Here is an 18,490-nt window from a genome sequence, read left to right as displayed (position 1 = left end):
ATTGGTGAGTTTTGGAGCACATCTATTCATCTGTGTTCTATCTTTCTCATAGAACTGCTCAATATATGACCAGGAAGTTTCCATGCCATTGAACTTGAATATATTTTCAATTAAATTGTTCCTAATCGCTTTTATTAAATGGGGAGTATCAAAAAAAAAAAAAAATGCGTTCCCTGTTAAGTACTGTGAATGATGGCCTTTCAGGAGTAACAACCAATATATTGGCCAATTCAATAAAATTACTTCCCATGCCATTCACAGTACCATCCACAATTAAACCAACTTCTTCCAATTTTTCAATAGACATTTTCAAATTAAATTCAAGTTCAGTGGATGTCATACAATTCTCAACAAAAAAGTATGCAATTGGTTGCTTCCAATTGCTTCACAACCCTCTGGCCATGATCACAGTTACATTTTGAGCAGGAATAAACTCTTTCTCACCTATTCCCAAATCTTTCATCCCAATAATTTCATCACGTCCTATATTATAAAACCGATTTGCCTTGAGCGACATTTCGTCAATACATAATAGACAATGCCTGTCTTGCTCAAGCAGGCTAATTGTTTTTATTTTTAGAGCCTCATATGAAACATCATTGTCCAGGCCTGGTCTATATAAAATATCCTTGGTAATCCTCTCAAGACTTCTTATTGAAGGCAAAAGGAAAAGCTTTTTGAAGAAATTGTAAGCTCTTGGGCCAAGAAAATACAGAGATAATGCAAATTTTTTGTATTGAGCACTATATCTTCTACCCTTTGCCTTATGCATGTTCAACTCTGCTTGAATTCTCACGAAATCTGCCAAGTCCTGAGGCAGATACCTAAGGCACATTTCGTGGAATTGATCCATAGATTTATTCTCTTCCTCTCTTCCTTCTGATAATTTCCTCATTTTCCTCTGGAGAGTTCTGACTTTTAATTTGAGTTTTTGTTTTCTTGGACTACAAGAACTCAAAGAAGCCGAAGTTTGTGTTGCTATCGCTGAAGTACTCTCAACATCTGAAAAAAGCAATATATAACATTTAAGGCACTACTCTGGAAATCTTATCATTACGATTACATGCAATAAAGTAGTAGCAACTGTCTATGGTCCGATCAGTAGAAAGAAGGACTCACAACAACAAATGAAGAACTCACTTAGCCTATTGGACATTTTGAAGTAGTTGTATGTAGTTGTGAGTAATCGTGACCATTCAGAAGCCCATTTCAGTCATATGGAGGGTCGCAGGTCCCCCTGTTTGACGTTAACTACTACTGCTTAAATCAACCCTAAAATTAAAAGCACTAGATTTCCAAATCACAAAATGGTGAATTTTTTCAACAAATTGTAATATATCGTACAGGATAACAGATTGAAGAATCTCAAATTATGCATGTATACCTACTTGATATTACTGGACGAGTCGCACAAACTGATTCACTTGTAGCTTCACTAGTCGATGGACATGCATCAGGGTCAGTGATATAATTACGTAGAACCTCCTCTACATACCCTTGACTCATCTCAACGAAGGAAAAATGGTTGGAACTGCTTTAGGAAGAAGACGTTTTTTCAAGAAATTAGTATACATGTTGTCCTCAAAATGTGCAGCACATATCCTATATCCTTTCAACTGGACAGAAGATTTTCCAAAGAGATCCTCCCGGGAACATATGGTCAACCATTGATTAATTCTGGAAAAATAATAGTAATAAGATTTCGAAATAGACCCGGTGAACCAAATTTTAGGCTCCGCCCTCATTAAAATAGGAAGAATGGGGATCGACGTTGCCAAATTCAAGGGTGAACTTAAATTTCTATTATTTATGTCTATCTCAATTTAAAATACATCTAGAACCTATAAAGATGGAAAAAACAAATGGAGAACAATAATTAAAGCTTCAAATGATAGTTTGATAGTAATTCGAGGTCACTTCTACTGCCATACAATAATTCCACAATTGCCAAGTGTACATATATTAGATACATTGGATCTATTTTTCAATTCAATTCAATTATTTCGATTCTTCCATAATAAACCATGGGTAATATATATATATATATATATATATATATTTTTTATATATATATATATATATATATATATATATATATATATATATATATATATATATATATATATATATGTGTGAGAAAGTTCTTAACGTCCCTCTGAAGCACTGATAATGGAATTTTGAAGTGACGTCTCACGTGTGCATCTTCGTCATTTGTCACAGCGAATGTCGTTTATGTCACAGCGTTGCCAAGTTTGTGTTGAGATGAAAACCGTTGGGTCCAAGGCAGCAGATTTGCCAATTTTTTTTCGTCTCAGAGCCGACAACGTTGTAGTTTGTATCAAAAGTTACCTATCACAAAATGGTTTTTAATTTATTAGAATATGAATCAATACTTTCTTCCATCGATGGTTTCATCAAAATGTTATGTTTAAAATGAAAAGTACATATAAATATTAACATTTGATCAAATTATGGTAATTTTGCACCTATATCGGGGGCTGAGTCCAACAAATAAAAAAAAAATATAAAGAAAATTGATCTTTTATGGAATTGATGTCGAAATGTACCAAAACATAAACAAAAAAAGAACCAATATCCTTTTCGAATTATTTCTCGAGTAAGTTACTCTGAACTTTTATAAAAACTATATTTAGTGTTCTGTGATAAAAACCATAATATTTCTAGAATGTTGTGTCCCAACCAAAAAAGAATGCTTGTTAAATTCGTGAGTGAACATCCAGAATTATGTACCGGAAAATGCACACAAGGGTTTCACATTTAAAAATGCCCAAAGTCTTTGAGAGAAAATCACCTCCCAATTTAATAAAGTTCCAACCGGTACCCAAAAAGATTGGGAGAAATGGAGAAAGATAAGTACCTACTTCTGATTGCAATCTGATTCTCTATGCTTTTGGTTCCAAACAGACTTGGCAATATTTGAAAAAGAGAGCAAAAGCGAAGGATGCTGCTACAAGAAAGCATTCAAGGCAGACAGGAGGGGGTCCACCTACATCAATTCAGTTGACAGAAGTATAAAACTAGGTGCTTCAAATTATGCTTGGATTATGAAGTTGGAGAGATATTTCACTTCAATGAAGACATTAATATAAGTTCTTTAGATGGAGTATCTTGAACTAAGAGAAATTTTGCATTAAATTTGGTGGAGAGATCTATAAAACCAAATAAAGAGCCCTGATGTAGAAGAATCAATAAGGATTCGAATCGTTGGCAAATTTAATAACGGTTTTTTGTTCTTTTTTCTGTTTCACCAGTCCTCAAGCTGTGATTACCTATTTTGTTGATTGGTTTGATTCATATAGGTAATATTGTTATAAGAGACTAAAGGCGCATATGTTCAATTACTGAATTTATAGTGACGAAATAATCACAAAAGTAGAAACAAAACATCAACAATTATGATAATCGTGAATCGAATTGATTAATTTTAAATCTGAAAATTAAAAACACGTTTGCATAACATACGTATTTTTTATTTATTATTTCAAATCCAATTTCGAAAACTATCTTGTATTTAGTACCTCGAACGCTCATGTACAAAGAATTCTGTATTTGATTATTTCATCTTGAACATCGTACATCTTTTCTTGCAATACCTTGCTTTTGGGAATATTCAAAGATATTAGGGGAGAGAACTTTACCCCAGTGAAGCTAGCAGAACCATTTTGGAACTTTAGATTTATTTTTGGCTATAATTTTAGGCTAATTTATTATCCTATTGAAAATATTTTTCTTCTCAAATTTCGGAGAAATCACGGCTTCTGCTAGCTCAACGTTAAGCTAGCAAAACCTAAGATCCTAATCATGTAATGAAACAGTGCTTGACGGTTCCTCAATATTAAGAAACTGTATTTTTTATTGAGCAATTTTTCACAAGAATTTGGACAGAATGAATGAAAAATCAATTATGATTTTGCCAACGTTTCGGAACATCTTGTTGCTTTTTCAAGGATGATAGGAAGGTATTTATTAATCATAAATAGAAATATCAAAATTGGATTTTATACGTCATTATACAATTAATGAAAAATATATTTGTAATAGTGCCAAGTGAAGAATAAACAAATGGTTTCGGCGTATATTAGTCAATAGATTAAAAACAAAGGAACAGAATCGGTTGCACTACACATGTTGTGGTACGATGTACCGTTGGAACATATACTGATTTTTTTTTAAATTTTTTTGTTTGCTATTATAATTATTATTATTGATATGAATGAAAGAAGATAAAATAAAACACTTGACTTAACGTTTCACAATTTTAATAAATTAAATAAAATCTTATTGACATGCATGTTTCGGGTTTCATCTCATTTTCCGAACTGAATATTAAAATAATATACTAGGTGACAGATGTAAGAAGTGCAGATAGGTGAAAATCTAATTGATTGAATTTGTGTAAAATTTTTGTTTTATTGAAATTCATAAAATGATTTCAAGTGATACAATGATTGGAAAAGCCAGTTGTTGATTTATTTTGAAGAATATCTTTTATGTTCTCCAATTCTAATTCCGAGAGATCGGCCTGTTTGACCTATATGAAATGCAGGACGTTCGTCACAAAACAATTTATAAACAAATTGTGAAATATTGAGTTGACTCTTACCACTAAAAAACATTGACCTTAAATTTCTCTTATTGGTACATATAACATCAATATCATTTTGTCTAATTCTTTTACAAACTTTATCACTTATAGATGGAATATAACTGATGTATACACATTTTTTAATTTGATCTACATATTGAGGTGGATAGACTAAAGTTAACAGTTCACTTTGTTGTTTTTTGAATATTAATTTGTCAATTATGTCAGGAGAGTATCCATTGTTCTTGGCTGATACATTAAGGATTTGAACTTCTTTTTCAAAGTTAATTCCAAACAATATTATTCTGATATTCAGTTTTGAGAATGGGATGAAACCCGAAACACGCATGTCAGCAAGATTTTATTTAATTTATTAAAATTGTGAAACGTCAAGTCAAATGTTTTATTTCATCTTCTTTTATTGATATCAAAGTTATGTTTCACCGAACGATATGCGAGGAATCATTTCGATTATTATTATTATTTATAGTGATTCAATTTGGGTTCTCATTTTGAAATAGTTGATATATTTGGTTCTTTTATGCAATGAAGTTTGATAATTAAAAATGTTTTTTGGAGGTTCCTTCTCATTTCATCATTTTATTATTGATGTCTTACAAATACATGATACCTTCGAAAATAAAACAATATATTATTGCTTCGGAATGTGGCACTATACAATGCCAAAAATTAAGAATCTTGATAGAATTCAAGTACTTAATAAATAAATACTTGACTTGAGATTGAAAAACTACTACTTGACTTGAATTCAAGACAAGCCTAGCCAAGTAATTTGAATATCAAGTCAAACCGTGAATCCTTTTCTCAAGTGAAAACGTTGGTCTGATTCCTTTATTATCTCATGAGCGAAATAGTGAAGTCAAAAAACATATTTTAAGTGAACTTTTTACACCTCCACCTTAAATTTGAATCAAGATCAATTAAATGAATTCTTTCAAGTATATAGTCTTGACTCGGCCTTTACCCGATAGAAATTAACTTTGAATGGAAAATAAAATTTTAGGTATTTCCAATTTTTAATTCTATAAATTACAATTATAATCTAAGAGCCAGTGGACTACAGACCATACAGACCACAAAAAGCCTAAAATTTCCTCAGTGAGTCTGTTGTAACTAGGGCTGGGAATCATGAATGAATAATAATAATAATAATAATAAAGTTTATTTGCTTTCAACACAACCTAATATAATATTCTAATAAATATTGCAAATAAACACGATGAACAGAGGCTCACTAGAGGTTCGCCTGTAAGTTCTGAAAAAAAAAAATACAAAAATTCTCTTCCTTGAACATCGTGACAACAGTATACAAAAAAAAAATTTCGTTCGGTATGAACAATAACACAAATGGAATGATTTGAATATTCGAATAATCATTGAATAATTATTCGAATAATTGCATTTTGCACTATTCGAATAATCATGAATATTCACTGAATAGTTGAATAATCAATGACTACTTTTGTATTCATGAATAATCAGTGAATAGTCGAGTATTCACTGAATAGTTGAATAATCAATGACTACTTTTCTATTCATGAATAATCAGTGAATAGTCGAGTTTTCACTGAATAGTTAAATAATCAGTGAATAGTTGAGTATTCACTGATTATTCAGTGAATAGTTTTCTATTCAGTGAGAAGTTGGATATTTATGAAGTTACGAATGAAAGTTTGAATGATCACTTGACTCACTATTCAGGAATGATTAAAACAAGGTTTTGTGATTCACTACGGAAAAATCGTTTCATTAATATTAAAATTACTGGAAATTACATAATATTGAAATTGATAGATACAATTGAATTAAAATTATTCATTTAATAGTAGTAGAAGAAGGTATTCAGCCAAAGAAAAATTAATAAAATTTGGATTTCATCAATAAAGAAATATAAAAATGGAATATAAGATTCTAACATATGAATTTAGCAATAAAGAGTTCTAATAATAATAATATAAGATTCTACATTCGAAAATGTAATCTTGCCTTCCTATTCCGTATGCATTGCTATTTCTAGACATTGCTCTATTTCAGTGGTCAAATATTGTTTTATGTGGTCTGAATTGCGAAGCGACGAATCTTTATATTCTTTTAAATCTATGGTCTTAAAATGTACACACATCGACTGAAGTAACATCCTTCCCTAACAAAACTGAATCAGAAAACAAAGTTTTTTGAAAATTCCGTATAATTGATCACGAAGTGTATTCTTGAAGAATTTAATGTTCTCAGAATCCGCTCGATCATTCCTTTTGTACCTCTAGACCTGTAAAGGGTCTATGTAGATTGTATTGTCCCAGCGAAGGTTTTACTGCGTCTATTTTAGGATCTATTGTATTTTGTACGTTGTCATGTAATAAAAAAATCTCTGTATTTACCAAACGACAATTTGATTATAAAAACGAGACCGTACTAATTTGAATGACAATTTATTTTTTTGGATTCCGAACACTGACAGAAAAACCAAAAATGGCGGTGTGTGACGTCACACTAATAAAGCGTATATGGCGAGAGGCAAAACACCAAAACGATTATACCACGTCACAAAGGGTATATTCACTCATCAAAACGCTCGGATTTCATTGGTTCATTAAAACATGAGCTTGATCACTGAATATTGACTGAATATTCATTGAATAATCATTGAATAATCACTGATTAATCATTGAATAATCACTGATAAATCATTGAATAATCACTGAATAATCAACGAATAGTTGAATATTCATGACTACTCATGAATACTCAAGCATGAATATTTGTTTGAATGAATTATTCGAATAATCGAATAAATTTATGGATGAATATTCGAATACAAAAAGGCGAAAAAGTCCCAGCCCTAGTTGTAACTACCGACCTTGATATGGGGGTTAGCGAAGCAGCCGATTTAATATGTCAAAATACACTATTATAGCTATTCAAAAACGTAACGGCAATATGGCGAAGTGGTGGCAGAAATTTTCAAAATAAAAAGAATTTTTTTTTATTTTGTATATAAGGAAACTACGTACTTTTTTTCGAGATAGAGGGTGTTGAAGTAATTATTAATTATCGTAAATATTCTCGAACCGCTTTGGTTGAAATTTTGTAAAGTTTTTGAAAGTAATAAGGCCATTATTTAGCCCTTACTAGATTGAAACAAACAGGTCCATTGGCATCTCAGTGGACACAACATTCAACAATATTGAGGTCTGAGGACAAAAAGTACACACTGACTTTTTTGATATTTTCAAGGAAGATTCAACTTTAATAATGCACAACTTTTTCGTCTCCTGTATTTTCTTCATATCTAGCTTCGTTTTCGAAAAAAAAAATGAAGCCACTCTATTGCATATCATAAACACAATGAATAGTTCTCAGAATGAGTTAAGTTGATTTTTTTTCTCGATAACGAAGCTTGATGAAGATAATACAGGATACAGGAGACCGAAAAGTTCCATTTTCAGTTATTTTATCTAAAAAATAAAGAACGACAGAAAAATATTCAGGCTAATCTAGGTACCGTTTTTTTCAAATTTCTACGCTCTTCATATTATTATTATTATTATTACAAGGTAAAGAGTTGAGGCCAAGCCTATAAACTCACAAAAATTGAAATATATGAAAAAATACACAGAAACTTAAAAAAAATGCATTACAAAAGAAAAAGTAATTCACAGCTCCACAAGTAGCACTCACTCGCGACGAAACCAGGTGTCATAGTTGTTCTTGAAAGAGTTCACAGAAACTGAGTTCACCACCGATGAAGGTAAAGAGTTCCAAACGGTAAACACGCGGTTTGTGATGAAGAACTGTCTTTGGGATGTTTTGAAACTTTCCTTCCTCAGCTTGAAAGCGTGACCTCGCAGACGGTCGTCCAGGTTCAACTTGAAGAGACCACTGAGGTCAACTCCAAAAAAGTTGTTATATCTCGAAAATGGAGCAACTCGGGACGGTTCGTAGACCATTTTTTTTACCAATTTCTGAAGTTTCGTACAGTATTGAAAAATCAAATATTATTTAAGTCCATATAGTTCAGATGTCACGGAAACCTATAATCATCAAGTCGTTCATAATTTGAGTTTGATGCTTCAAAATAAATTTTTTAATTAACTATCTCTATCTTACCAGATGTTGTGAATGTCATTATTTAAGTTTATTTTTATTTATGCAATACCACATAACTTTGCTATATTTAATATCACTTCGTTCTTCTTCTTCTTTAACGTGCCATGTCAGGTCCCCCTAACGTTGGCGATCACTTCGGAGAGTGCCTGTCGATCCACAGTTACTCTGAAAAGTTGTTCGGCGCTTCTGATGCCAGTCCAATCGCGAATATTTCTCAGCCACGATATCTGTCTGCGACCAACTCCTCGTCGCCGCTCTATTTTGCCTTTCATTATAAGTTGCAGCATAGAGTATTGGCGTCTTCTTAGAACGTGACCGAGATAGGAAATTTTTCTCAGCTTAATGTCAGTCAACAGCTCTCTCTCTTTCTTGGCCCTCCTAAGGACCTCAGTGTTGGTTACTCTATCTGTCCAAGGAATTCTTAGGCCCAGTTTCACCAAACAGCACTTGATCCCAGATTGATTAAACTCCGATTGTTACTAAAGCAGGCTTAACAGTGTTTTCTGTTTCACCATGCATCAACCCGTCCGAAGATGATCGCGATTAAATAGTCAGACCATTTGGCAACGTTGTGAACAAAGAGTTATAATAGTGTTCTGTATCGTATTAGCAGTGATGACCACCATTGGCGCTAGGTGTCAGGTGTCATTCATTCATAACTCATAACATTTCAAAACATTTGTCATCTTGTAAACAAAAAACAAAGTTAATTTTTGCCGAAAATGTCGAGTGATGTGCTTCGAAATATCGGAAACTTGCAGAAGTTAAAAAGAAATTATCCCATTTCACAAAACCACACATTCTGGAAAAAAAACTATATAAGTAATTTTATTAACTTATTTATTTTTATTAACAAGTTTAACTGCTTCTTGAATAATATTTCAATCAAACATATCAATAAATTATTCTTTGCAATAAATTTCATAAAACACAAAAACAAAGTTTACGTGTATTTTAAATGGGAAATATTGAGCCTATACATATAGTCATATTTTGATAAAATTGGCCCAAAAATTAGAAATTTCCGGAAAAATACTTACATAGAAAAGAGTTCCATACTGATAAATAATTATTAATCTCATCTTGAAAGGTTATAATCCTCCAAAAATGGCCGATTAGTGCTAAATCGCGATTGGTCGATTAAATGGCGCTTTGGAGTGTGGTGAAACGCTACATTACATTAATCGGGATCTAAGGCCTCACTTAAGAGCTAAGTCAAGATTAAAGCATTTGGTGAAACTGGGCCTTAGCATCCGCCGATGTATCCACATCTCGAATGCTTAGTTTATTAATGGTGTTGACCTTGATAGTCCATGCTTCTGTGCCATAAAGTAAAACAGACCAAATGTAGCACTTGACCGTTCGCTGGCGGATTTTCAGGTTTGAATTGTCATTACATAGTAGAGGTCTCATGTTGTTAAACGTTAAAGGTGGATCGGGCATTTTCAATGCGGCATTTTATCTCTCAGTCCGAGGTCATGTCTTCCGTTATCTGACATCCAAGGTAAGTATAATTTTCGACACGTGAAATCGTCAGATTATTAAGATTTAATTTAACATTTACGTGTTCGTTTCTGCTAAAGACCATCACTTTCGTTTTTTGTACGTTGATACTTAGGCCGAAGTCGGTGCAGATCGCACCTCAAGAGATTCCGTCAACAAGACGGTGTCGTCTGCTTATCTTATTGTGTTAATAGGTATTCCATTAACTTTAATTCCTATTTGTGATTCCTCCAAGCCAATCTTGAAGATGCAGTCTGAGTACAAATTGAACAGTAAGGGCTACAATATACAACCCTGCCGCACTCCTCTGTCAATCTCTCTTCGATTCTGATGTTAGCTGTTTGTTCCCAATAAAGGTTTTTCATTATCTGCAAATCTCAATGGTCTATTATTCTCTTGTTAAGTACTTCGATGAGCTTTCGATGTTTTACTCTATCGAAAGCCTTCTCGAAGTCGACAAAGCAGACAAACACATCCTTCCTCTGGTCCCTACATTTTTGTAACAAGATATTGAAACCGAACAATGCTTCCCGAGTTCCGAGGCCCTTTCTGAAACCACATTGGGAATCGTTTATGTCCTCCTCGCATTTCCTTCTAATCCGTGAATGAATTATCCGTAAGAATGTTTTCAGCATGTGGTTCATGATGCTTATAAGTCGATAGTCGCTACATTTTTGCGGTTGACTCTTTTTTGGATTGGGATAAATGTCGATTTGAGCCAATCATTGGGGAGGATACCAGATGTGTATATGTTGTTAAATAACTTCGTTACCTTTATGTTATTCTCTATAATAATATGCAAGAACAAGAAATGAGAATGAAGCGGCTGAGTTTCTATGGCCGAAATTAACCTAGTCTAATCACAGTATAGGAACCACAGAATACTAAATATATAAGAAGTGCTAACGCCGTGTTAAATCAAGGCAACAATATGACCGATATTTTTTTTCCGCCATCACTAAGTGTTTTACATGGCAATTCATTGAAATTGTTGGAATATTTTTTTAATTTATTTTAGGTTATGCTGCTATAATTTCGAATAAAAACAAAAAATATCATTCAAAAGTATCATTTATCAAAGTTAATTTACATATTTGCTTAAAATAGTAATTATTTATAAAAATCAATACATAATATACATTACATTGGGAGATTTACACTATACCTGACTGAAAAAAATACCTATTTACACCTACTTTATAAAATTATATCTGATGAACAACTGAATTGATACATTTCTGAAGCAATATTCAAATTTCTACACATACATGAAAGATAAAAATCTTCAGTTGGTTTAATCTATCTTTCTGAGTTATAGTGCTCATTTCGTAATTCACTGTAATTATCACAGGTCTTCTTTGGTACTTCATTTTCAGCTTATTTGAATGTTGTAGGTGGATATGAAAAAAAAAAGATTATAAATAGCGATCAATTAGTAGGTAATTCATTTTAATTTGATATGATAATTCTGGATCACGTAGATGGTAATTGTTAGAATCATTAATAATTTTTCCATAAGACGAACATCTACAATCATAGGGCTGATGATTATGAATTTGGTACTTCAGTAAATGCCGAGGAACAGAATTTAACTTTAATATAGTTGGTTTTGAAGGATTATTATAATCACAAGTAAGGATCTCAGATATATTAGAACATTGAAATACAATATAAAGAAAAACCCGGTCTTATTTTGGTCTAAATTTATTTTCTCATGGATTACCTGACCTTACCTTACCTGAAACCTAAAACAGAACTTGTAATAAATAAGTGACAATAAAACCTATTTTATCTGTTCATTGCTACCATACAAGAATTACAAATACAAACACAATTTATTGTTGGTTATAAAATCATATTGAAAATCTCGAACGCTGATTGGCTTATTATGAGAATAAAATTTTTACATCGTGATATGTATGCATGATGTATACCGTGTATGCTGAGTGTTTGTGACGTCACATCTGTTGCCAATGGGCGCGTTCAGCAGACACAACAGTTGTCAATATTCTATTAATTTTCTGCTGAACGCGTTCGATCAGTTTCCGCTAGGGAGCGTATGCTACGGAGCGGTCGCCATTTTCGGTAGCGAATTTATTTTAAGCTCTTTTTGGGTAACGTGTTGAGTTAGTGACAAGTGACATTTGTTTTGGGACGAAATTTGAATTTCAAACATAGCAAAGATGGAAACACTTAGATATTCGTTTAATAATATTACTTATGATGTGACAGAAACTCCACAAATTCATCAGAGACTACAAAATGGTGAGTAAATGCGTGAAATGTTATAGGATAATGTTTCTGTTGATTGAAATAAAAATTTTCTGTTCGTAATGATATCCTAATCGGAACGCATTTTTTTTTATTTTCGTACTAAGAAAGAAATTACTTTTTCCAGATATTGTTTTCTGCCAGAAATACTTTGAGGGGAACGCTTCAAAATCGGACCATTCATTATCATCCTTAGAGTGTCCTGATTCACCCTGCATTTCAAAAGAATCAAATTCTAGAAAAAGACCTCGATCTGAAAGTAATGATACGTCAGAAGAGAAAGAGAAAAAAGAGACGCGAAATAAATCATTATATGATCATAGAAAAAAAATGGTTGAAATTGAAGAGAGGCGATTGGACCTCCTTTCCCAAATATCAAAGGATTTGAAGGAACAGACTAGGTTGATGGCTGAAAAGAATAGGTTGACGGCAGAAAGGAATTATATATTAAGGAAATTGTTACCTAACTCAAAAGAAAAGAACTAATATAAAAATCCACTCGCAAATTAATTTTATATGGACCACTTGAATTTGCTGTGAAAAAACGGGAAAGATCCTACAATTGCATAAATAAGATTTCATTTATTGTTGAATTTGAATGAATAAATAATTTGTAGTATGAAATAAATGATTTGAAAAAAAAATTATATTTTTCCTTGATTATTTTTGGTTCAATACAATGAGTATATTTGCACCTAAAAACTTAGAACAGGGATTCTACTCATGAGAAAGCCCAAAGCGGTAACCACTTGCTAAAAAGCATTCCTGCTTTGCGATCATCTAAAGTGTGAATAACATTTTTTTTTCCAAAGGAATTTTATGTGGACCGCTCGAATTTGCAGCGATAATATGGGAAAGATCCTAAAATAGCAAAAATTAGAAGATTTCATTTATATATAGAATTGTTGCTTTATTTTTTCTTGAAATTGAATTATTGTTGTTTAAAAAATTTTATGTAAACTCAGTCTCTGATACCCGCAGATTTTGCTGTTTGGGAGAGAGGAATGAATGAATAAATAAATATATATATATATACATATAAAGTACATACATCAAAAGCTGTTCGGGATTCTGAAATGTTCTTTGAATAGATCTCCCATGTCAAGAGGAATTGTATTTTCATAAAAATTTTCATTTTTTGGAATAAATGCTCTATTTTCACTTTCCAAATTAGGCAAAGGCTCAGCCAACTCTAGGACAGGTCCAATTATTGTATTGATTATATTTATTTCTTCGTCGTCATCAAAAATGAATGGAATAACTCTCAAATCCATGATCAATGTTTGGAAGGTGTTGCCTTATCTATGGGTGTTGCAATAAAAGAGTAATAGTATCGAAGGGCGAAAGCAAACTTAGAAATTAAAATCTATAATATAACAGAAAGTTATTTTTAATCATAACATATCCTTCAAGAAGGAACCACAGAACTGACAGTCAAAAAAAGGAGCAACCCGTCCAGCAGAGAAAATCAACGTTACCAAATAAATAAAACTGATACCTATCAGTAGCGGAGCTACTTGCGCTACCGATCTTTCTGCTGAAAGCGCCAAATGGGCGCTTTCAGCTGAGAGCCAAAGAAACTACCTACAAAATAGAAAAGCGTAGCGATGCTATGGATGATTTGAAGAAAACAAATAGAACACGCTACCACGCGAAGACAAAAATAAAAGACGAAGAGTGAAGAAACCGAGCCAGAAAAGAATAAATCGAAGTTGAGAGTGACGGAGGTATTTTCAGATGATTTTGAAGATCCTAAGCGTGAATCGAGGTCGCCATCTAATTCTAACCCGAGACAAGAGGAAGTGAAACAAAAGATTTATGTGCCAACCAAAAAAGAACTTAACTTGATTGATTCGATTGTCCAGAATGGAAAAAATGATTGATATGCCATTTTTTGATAAAATAGCAATTGGCTGTTTTAATAAAATTGGAGTTGGCCAAAACGAACATGAGACGATTTATGCAGCTAACCAAATAATATTAGACGTTTGTGATACAGTAAAGGTTTATATGGTTGAGAATACAAGAACGAATAAGGTATGCACACAAATGTCTGGTTTTTCATATTCAATGTGGAATTGAATCAATACAAGATTGGCACATTATACGTTAATGTTTTTTTTTCAGGGCTTCATACTCGGAATTGGGAACGAATATAGGGTCTGCAGATTTGAATTGATTTCTAATCAGGATATTAACGATGGCGAATACCATCAATGGCTTGTAGCTTACATAAGGGCTGGTCAACCCATTCCAACCAAACAAGAGGTAGAACAGAAAAAGTCAGACAGGATTGTATTATATGTGATGAGATTAATATTTTGGTTTTCAAGTATTTTTTGTTTATTTTGTAAATTTATAAATACATGTAACTATCCTTCATACATCTCTTAATTTATTTTTCAACCCATTGTTTCGATGAAAACCTTATAGTTAAAAAAAAAGTGCTCATGTACATGAAGCCATCGAGCTATCATCACGTTATGGAGAGAATTAAGAATTCAAAGCAAGAAATCATTTCATCTCAGATTAGAGCATTTGTCCAAATATTTCATTTGAGCTTGAACCTTTGATGAACAGGGTTCAACATATTATATTTTGCTGTGAAATTTTTCAAGGTTTACCATGAAATTTTTTCGAGTTTAGCCTAGGCAAAACTTGATAGCTGTTGTCACCAAAAATTACAATACCTTTGAAACAAGTGATTATGGTCTCATGAAATATACTTGTCAAAACTCTTGGGGCATTTAATTCTTCCTGTGAAAGAAATCTAAAAAGCTCAATGTATCTTTAACAAAATTATTCGTGCAGGTGCAAAAATTCTCGTTTCCAACTCGGAATTTTATCATACTTCTTGTGGAAATATTACTTGGCAATGTGTTTTTTCGATTTTTTTCGGGAAAATTGAATGCCCTTTTAATATTATTCACGATAAAACAATTCAACAATTTCTTAACGCTGTATCTTTCCATGATTAATGCCATAATAATAATAATATTTCATATTTGAAGACAATGACGCACGGGCGTAGCCAGGGGGGGGGGGTTTGGGGGTTCAACCCCCCCCAGAAATGTTAAAGATGTCAAAAAAACTTATTTTTTTCTCAAAATCTCGAAAATATTTTTTTATGGAATTTGTAAAAAGTTAATGAAATTATCACTCTCAGTTCAATTAATTAATGTGAAATTTGAATTAAATTACCTCTACGTAATCCAGTCAATTTGTGCTCACAAAGTTTGATTTTTTCGATCGTATGTAACGGGTGTTTTTTTTCGAGTTATAAAACTTTAAGTTGGCATTACTGTTCAAAATGGAGACCGATTTAACAGCTGTCAAGTGATTTATTCTCAGTTCTGTTTGGCAATTCATCATGAATAGACTCACGTCTGAACAAAGCTTGAAAATAGTGCAATATTATTTCGAAAATAATGGTTCTGTGCGGAATACGTATCGCGCACTACGTCCAGTAGCGATGGAGCGCACTTCTGGTTGAATGGCTACGTCAACAAACAAAACTGCCGCATTTGGAGTGAAGCTTATCCCCAAGTGTATGTCGAAACACCGATACATCCAGAAAAACTTACTGTTTGGTGCGCTTTATGGGCTGGTGGAATCATTGGTCCGTACTTCTTCAAAAACGATGATGGCCAGAACGTTACAGTCCATGGTGATCGGTATAGAGCCATTATTACAAACTTTTTCATGCCCGAATTGAACAACCATGATGTCCAGGAGCTGTGGTTCCAACAAGACGGCGCAACATGTCACACAGCTCGTGTCACAATCGATTTATCGAAAGACACGTTTGGTGACCGCCTAATTTCACGTTTTGGACCTGTGAATTGGCCTCCAAGATCTTGTGATTTAACACCGCTAGACTACTTTCTGTGGGGCTATGTAAAGTCATTGGTCTATACGGATAAGCCACAAACTCTTGACCATTAGGAAGACAACATTCTCCGTGTTATTGCCGATATACGGCCACATATGTTGGAAAAGTCATCGAAAATTGGACGTCCAGATTGGACTACATCCGAGCCAGCCTTGTCGGTCATATGCCAGAAATCATATTTAAAATATAATGCCACAAGATTATCTTGCGGATAAATGAAATTCATATCAATCGAATAATTCATCGTTGTTTTATTGCAATTTAAAGTACTATAGCTCTAAAAAAAACTCCCTTTATTTTTTTGGGTTCTGAATCCGAATCTGAGGTTTAGCACCAAAATTCTGTGACGGAACATTAAAAAAAATACAAAAAAAATTTAATCTTCTGACGTTTTCTTCCATAAAGTTTTTTGTCCGAAAAACCTGGCTCAAACGATAGTTCAAAATTGGCGTATTATATCTATCTCTGCTAAAACTCAGCTGATGGGGTAGTTTTAATTTCTTCGATTTATTATCTCTGTTTCTGGGGAACAGAATTCGAATCTGAAGTTTGCCACCAAAATTTCATAATAAAACATTGAAAAAAATGCAAAAAAGGTGATAACTATGATATCATTTTTTACCGGTTTTTTGCATATAAACTATCATAAAATATGAATAAATTTGAATTTGAGTACTCTGTTGTATAAATACTACGACGGTATTTTTTTCCTAAATATATTTATAGGAATTGATGTAAAGAAATAAACTAAATTTCAAAAAGTGATTTTGAAAATGCTTTTTTTCTCAAAACATACTTGAAAAATAAAACTAGTGAAAATAGACTGAATGGGTTGGCTCTTTTAAAGTTGATATATTTAAAAAGAAAAACATAAGATTTTTTTTATAATAAGTAAAAGACCCCCCGAAACTGAAACCTGGCTACTCCCGTGCAATGGCACATTCTTTCTATCAAAGTTGGCATTAGCATTTTTGGAGGTCAAGAGAGATTTTATTGTTGTAGGGGAGGCATTATTTCTAGTGAAGGCATCTTGGAACTTCTTTCTCTTTTTCAGTCAGGCTATTAGCCTTCTACTGCTCAATCTCAATATGATTCACCTCTGGTGAGAGCTATTTTGATCGAAGAAAGTGAATATTCTCAATTGTCGAATGGAAAAAAGAAAAAAAATTTTTGGTAACTTTTCGTTTTTCGCGAAAAAATTTATATGTACTTTGAACAAATCACTACTATATTTTTAATATATTCGTGAAAAAAACCTATCAAAAATCATTACAATGGAAGTAAAATAATAATTTCGTGAACGTCGACATACAGTGCTGCCCTCTACTTATTTACTTCGAAAAAAGAAAGAAGATGATGTGAATGTACACCTTCGTACACCGTACTAAGTTTGGTAATAGCAGGAGCGCCAGAGGGAAAATGAATGGGTACCAAAATTTGATTGATACCGGAAAAACCACGTGATGGTATTCCCTCTTGAAGGCAAAAATGATTGAATCAACAAGAAATAGAATTCTCAAAATTGATATTCATGAAAATAGTTGATAGATATTGGTACAATTAGTAAATGTTTGCTATTTCACTCAAGGAAATTTACAGTTTTCATAAAAAAAATTTCTCTGTTACCTATGCTATTCAACAAAATGTTGTCTACTTTTGATGGTTATTGAGCAGTTAAAAATTTTGTGATTTTAATTAGCATAAAATTTTTTTGTCGGCTTTTCTCTGAGAAAGTAGCATTTCCCGGACTACACCGGAAAAGAATCACGTCGTTTGTGTCATTGTGAATATAAAATCTTGGAAGGTATATTTTTAATAACTGCAGTTGATCATTACCAGAGCAACCGAGAAAACGTCTGACAGTTCATTAGTTGTCAACAATTTACATGTTTTTTGATCGCCATCGCAATAAAATAAAGAAAGCAGCAGCGGATAGTGTTATTTAAGATGCATAGAATACCTGGTGTGTTTACTGATTCGATTTTGTTTCAGACTTTTTGAGAGACCCACCTGTTGCTTTGGTGGTCTGCTTCACCAGAGTGCTGTAAGGTGGCGCTCTTTAAAATTTTTCGAATTCCCGCATCTGCCTG

General features: G+C 32.8%; 1 protein-coding gene across 3 annotated transcripts; it reads right to left on the bottom strand.

Annotated features, from left to right (window-relative positions):
• Positions 1-385: 385 nt before the first annotated feature.
• LOC123688837 lies at positions 386-1,529 on the bottom strand. 3 transcript variants are annotated; one of them, XM_045627563.1, is made up of 3 exons: positions 1,389-1,529; positions 1,141-1,272; positions 386-1,002 (listed from the first exon to the last, which is right to left on the bottom strand). In XM_045627563.1, the coding sequence occupies exons 2-3, from the start codon at positions 1,154-1,156 to the stop codon at positions 386-388; spliced, it is 633 nt and encodes a 210-aa protein (XP_045483519.1). In that variant the 5' UTR covers positions 1,157-1,272; positions 1,389-1,529. The 3 variants fall into 3 exon arrangements, 2 of the variants coding, with proteins under 2 accessions (XP_045483519.1, XP_045483518.1); XM_045627562.1 differs by lacking the exon at positions 1,389-1,529 and having other exon boundaries at positions 1,141-1,352; XR_006750118.1 differs by lacking the exon at positions 1,389-1,529 and having other exon boundaries at positions 866-1,002; positions 1,058-1,352.
• Between the last annotated feature and the right edge of the window lie 16,961 nt (positions 1,530-18,490).

Source organism: Harmonia axyridis, chromosome 1 (genome assembly GCF_914767665.1).
Source record: "Harmonia axyridis chromosome 1, icHarAxyr1.1, whole genome shotgun sequence".
NCBI classification, from domain to species: Eukaryota; Metazoa; Arthropoda; class Insecta; order Coleoptera; family Coccinellidae; genus Harmonia; species Harmonia axyridis.
The sequence above is the reverse complement of the archived record's forward strand: the minus strand, read 5'-3'. Positions and strand labels throughout refer to the sequence as shown.